Genomic DNA, 5276 nt, shown 5'->3' with positions numbered 1-5276 from the left:
CTATACCCATTACTCGAGCTATTATCTCTGTTTACTATAGTAATTGCAGAATTTCAGGTCTTTGCTCCATTTGACTTTGATTCATTTGACTTTCAATCTTTCAATCTAGTTTCTATCTTCTATACATAGATACTCAGCATGTAAAGCACCACTGTTGAAGAAGCTGCCTTTTCTCTAGTTTATAGGGTTTTTTTGTACCTTGGTTGAATAATAGTTGTATTTATATGCCTTATGTTTCTCAGCTCTGTTTCATTGATATCTGTCTCCCTTTGTCTCTCTGACTCACTTTTCGCTTCCTCTGTCTCTTTCTGCCTTTCTCTGTCTCTGTTGAACTCTCCTCTCTCTCTCTCTCTCTCTCTCTCTCTCTCTCTCTCTCTCTCTCTCTCTCTCTCTCTCTGCCAGCACAAGGGTTTTTTGTTCCTATGACTCTGTAGTCTATTTTGAAGCTAGGGATTGTGGGGCCTCTAGCATTGCTCTTGTTTACTCAGGATTGTTTTCACTGTTCATTGTCTTCTGTGCTTCCATCTTGGTTTTATAATTTTTTTCTAGTTTTTGTAAAGAATGTCCAAATTCTTTTGTAAAGAATTTGATTTGAATTTTGCATTGACGCTATACTTCATTTTAGGTAATATGGCAACTTTGCCAACACCATTTCTACCAACTGACCCATGGACATGAGCAGTCTTTTGGTCTTCCAGCATTTTCTTCAACTTTGTCAATCTATAGTTTTAATGGCAGAGCTCTGTGATTTACTTGGCTGGGATTATTCCAAGATATTTTGGAGGCTACTGAAAATGGGACTATTGGCCTGATCTCATTGCCACTATGTTTGTCATTGGCATGTAGCAAAGCTACTGATTTCTGAATTTGGCCTTTCTATGCCGCTATGTTACTGAAAACGGTGTTCAGATGAAAGAATTTCTAGTGTGGTTTTTAAGTTGTTTTAAGAATATAGTCAGGGGACTGGAGAGGCGGCTCAGTGGTTAAGAACACTGGTTGTTCTTTCAGAAGACCCGGGTTTGAATCCCAGCACCCGCATGACAGCTAACAACTATCTATAACTCCAGTTCCAGGGGATCCAACAGTCTCTTCTGTTCTCTGTGGGCATTGCACAACATAGGTGCACTTACCTACACTCATACACATAAAATAAAAATAATAAATAAAAAGAAATTTTAAAAAAAGAATATACTCAGAGAACTAGGAACATGGCTGAGTTGGTAACGTGCCACACCCTGGGAGCCACAATCCTAGTTCCTTCATTATGTTGAAGTACAACCCTATTTCTACTTTCTACAGGGCTTTTCTCCTGAAGAGATGCCAAAATTTTGCCAAGATTTTTCTTTGTTATTTTGTTTTTTCGCTTTTGCAACAGTCTCCTGTTGGGTTGACTGGTCTCAAACATGCTAAGGATGACTTTGAATTCTTGACCCTGCTGCCTCCATCTCCCAAGTCCTGGGATTATAGAGTTGTGCTAATACTTCGAGCTCGTCAAGGCCTTTTCTGCATTTATTGAGATAATCATGTGATTTTTTTCATATTTATTTGTATTATCATTTTACGTTTTAGTGTGTTTCCATGTGTGTTTGAGAAAGGAAGAGGAGAGAGAGAGAGACAGAGACAGAGAGAGACAGAGAGACAGAGACCATATGCCATAGTGCATGTGTGAGGACAACTTGGAGGAGTTGGTTCTCTCCTACCATGTGGATTACAAAGATCAAACTCAGTTCATCAGGCTTGAAGGCAAGCACCTTTCTCTGTGGAGACTTTTACCCAGTCTGATCATGTGATTTTGCCCTTGATTGGATTTATGTGATGTGTTATGACTGTTAATTTCTACTTGTTGAGCCATTGTTTTAATGTGTTGTTGAATTAGGTTTGCAAATATTTTTATTGAGGAATTGAGTTTCCCTGCCATGTCCTTATTGTTCTTTGGTATTAGAGTGATGCTGGCTTCTAGAATGCATTGGCATCTTCACTTTCTATTTCATGTGACAGTTTGAGGCGTATTGGTGCCAGTTCTTCATTCAAGGTTTGCTAGAATTCAGCAGTGGACCCAGCCAGCCTTGGCTTTTGTTTCTTCTTATTATTGCTTCACTCTCATGGCTGGTTATTTACCTGTTTAGTTTGCTTTGGGTACCTCTTATGTACCTACAAATTTATTCATTCCTTTTAAGTTTTTTAATTTCTTAAAATATAATTTTAAAAAATATTTCCTATTGCGCTGAATGCGGCCGCCGTGAGAACAAGGCTCTGCAAGCCGCTGGCGAGTCGCAACCATGAAGCTGAAGGAAACAAAATCAAGGCCAAAGCCAGCAAGCCACGGAAAATTTCAGACAAAGGGCATCAGAGTTGTGGGAAAATGGAAGCAGGTGAAGATCGACCCAAATATATTTGCAGATGGGCAGATGGATGACTTAGTGTGCTTTGAGGAACTGACAGACTACCGGTTAGTCTCCCCAGCTAAGAATCCTTCTAGTCGCTCCTCAAACGAGAAGCCCAAGAAGAGAAAGGCTCCAGCTGCTTCAGAAGAGGAGGAAGAAGGAGGGTCTAGCTCTCCAAAGAAGATCAAGTTGAAGAAACATAAAGATGCAGTGCTAGTTGCTGAAGGAAGTACTGGCCAGAATGAATTTGAAGTCAAAGATTCTGAGCCAAAGACTCAGGGAGATGCTGCTGTCATTCATTCTGATCAAAAGATAGGAGAAATGGTACCAGAAAGCCTCATGCAGACTGTTCCAAAAAAGAAGAAAAACAAAGGGAAAAAAAGATTAGACCCTTCCCAGACCACTGCTCCTAAGGTGCCCAAAAAAGCCAAGACGTGGATGCCTGAAGTACAAGACCAGAAGGCAGACGTGTCAGCCTGGAAGGACCTGTTCGTGCCCAAGGCTGCTCTCCGAGCACTCAGCTTTATAGGCTTCTCTGCACCCACCCCAACCCAAGCTCTGACCCTGGCTCCTCCCATCCGTGACAAACTGGACATCCTTGGAGCTGCCGAGACAGGAAGTGGGAAAACTCTTGCCTTTGCCATCCCAATGATTCATGCAGTCTTGCAGTGGCATAAGAGGAAGGTATTGCCCATTCCGAGTAAGACTGGAGTGCCACCAGGGGAGACCAGAACTGAAGCTGAAGCTGATCCTGGATTACCACACAAGGGTGGAACTGAGTCTGGAGTGTTGCCTGAGGAGGCCAGAATTGAGAAGGAAGCCCTGCCTAGTCAGGCTGGTGCCTCTGTTTCAGAGCTGGCACTGCCCTTCTGTGATGATGCTGGTGAAGGGCCTTCTTCCTTGATGGAGGCAAAGCTTGCCTCCAAGAGGAATGAGGATGAAGAGAAGTTTGAAGAAGAGCAGACGAGAAGTTAAAACAGTTGTATGACCAAATCGCTGCCAATAAATTACACCCACGGCGTCCTCTGCTGGGACTGGTTCTGACTCCTACTCGAGAGCTGGCTGTCCAGGTCAAACAACATATTGATGCTGTGGCCAGGTTTACAGGAATTAAAACGGCAATTTTGGTTGGTGGAATGTCCATACAGAAACAACAGAGGATGCTGAACCGACACCCCGAGATTGTGATCGCCACTCCTGGTCGGCTCTGGGAGCTAGTTAAAGAAAAACATCCTCATTTGAGAGATCTTCGGCAGCTCAGGTGCCTGGTGGTGGATGAGGCTGACCGGATGTTTGAGAAAGGCCACTTTGCTGAGCTCTCTCCGCTGCTAGAAATACTAAATGACCCCCAGTACAATCCAAAGCGACAGACCCTTGTTTTTTCTGCCACACTGACGCTAGTACACCAAGCTCCTGCTCAAATCCTTCATAAGAAGCACATGAAGAAAATGGACAAAACTGCCAAACTTGACCTTCTCGTGCAAAAGATCGGCCTGAAGGGCAAACCAAAAGTCATCGATCTCACAAGGAATGAGGGGTACGGTGGAGACGCTGACAGAGACCAAGATCCATTGTGAGCTGTACTACTTCCTGATGCAGTATCCCGGCCGCAGCCTTGTGTTTGCTGACAGCATCTCCTGCATAAAACGCCTCTCTGGGCTCCTCAAGGTCCTAGATATCATGCCACTGACCCTGCATGCCTGCATGCACCAGAAGCAGAGGCTCCGAAACCTGGAGCAGTTTGCCCATCTGGAAGACTGTGTTCTCTTGGCAACGGATGTGGCAGCTCAGGGTCTGGATATTCCTAAAGTTCAACATGTTATCCATTACCAGGTACCCCGCACCTCAGAGATTTATATCCATCGAAGTGGTCGAACTGCCCGTGCTACTAGCGAAGGCCTCAGCTTGATGGTTGAGAAAGGCCACTCATTGGACCTGAAGATGTAATCAACTTTAAGAAGATTTACGAAACTCTCATTCAGGTCATTGGACCTGAAGATGTAATCAACTTTAAGAAGATTTACAAAACTCTCAAGAAAGATGAGGACATCCCGCTGTTTCCGGTTCAGTCCAAGTACATGGATGTCGTCAAGGAGCGGATCCGTGTGGCTCGGCAGATTGAGAAAGCTGAGTATCGGAACTTCCAGGCTTGTCTGCACAACTCTTGGGTTGAGCAGGCGGTGGCTGCCCTCGAGATTGAGCTAGAAGAAGACATGTACAAAGGAGGAAAAGCTGACCAGCAAGAGGAGCGTCGGCGACAAAAGCAGATGAAGGTGCTGAAGAAGGAGCTGCGCCAGCTGCTCGCCCAGCCATTATTCCAAGAGAACCTGAAGACCAAGTATCCCACACAATCTGGCAGGCTGCCCCTGCCAATGGTGGTCCCGAGGAATGGCGAGTCTGCACTGAGCTGCCTGTCCAAACAGAAAAGGAAGAAGAAGAAGCCAAAAGAACATCAGGAACCGGCACAGCCAAGTACAAGTTCGGGTTAGCTGCCCTTGGTCCCAGAATGGAGGCGGCTCAGTGCCTGCCCTCAGATGTCTGCGAAAACCTCCCCACCCTGCTGCTTCACGCCACCATCCACCTAGGAGAATTTCCCACTCTGCCACCCCATAGCAAGAAAGAACTCCTGCAGACTTGTGTTGTGGAGTAAGAATTCTCCCTAGCTGCTACATCTCTTTTGTCCACTACACCACGCTGGCTTCTTGTGTGTTCACCTTGACTTCCTGAATTAAAAAGTGGTGGGAAAAAAATATTTCCTAGTAATGCTCTGAGTTTCAGTACTATCTGTAATAATATCCTTCTGAAAAAAAAAACCTGAGTTTTTGGGCCTTCTCTTTCCTTTGGTTATTTTGCTTAATGGTTTGTCAATCTTGCCTGTCTTTTTATGGAACT

The 5276-nt window shown here is 44.7% G+C and overlaps 1 protein-coding gene across 1 annotated transcript; it reads left to right on the top strand.

The window, feature by feature from the left end:
* Window positions 1–2262: 2262 nt before the first annotated feature.
* On the top strand, window positions 2263–5066 carry LOC103740137 (ATP-dependent RNA helicase DDX24-like). Its single transcript, XM_008840688.3, is given in 4 exon segments — window positions 2263–3348; window positions 3351–3919; window positions 3921–4295; window positions 4367–5066. Coding segments are annotated over 4 exon segments (2520 nt in total). The 5' UTR covers window positions 2263–2279; the 3' UTR covers window positions 4874–5066.
* Window positions 5067–5276: the final 210 nt, after the last annotated feature.

The sequence above is a fragment of the Nannospalax galili genome, unplaced genomic scaffold (assembly GCF_000622305.1).
Source record: "Nannospalax galili isolate Female #2095 unplaced genomic scaffold, S.galili_v1.0 scaffold901, whole genome shotgun sequence".
Lineage (NCBI taxonomy): Eukaryota > Metazoa > Chordata > Mammalia > Rodentia > Spalacidae > Nannospalax > Nannospalax galili.
This window is presented reverse-complemented; position numbering and strand designations above follow the sequence as displayed.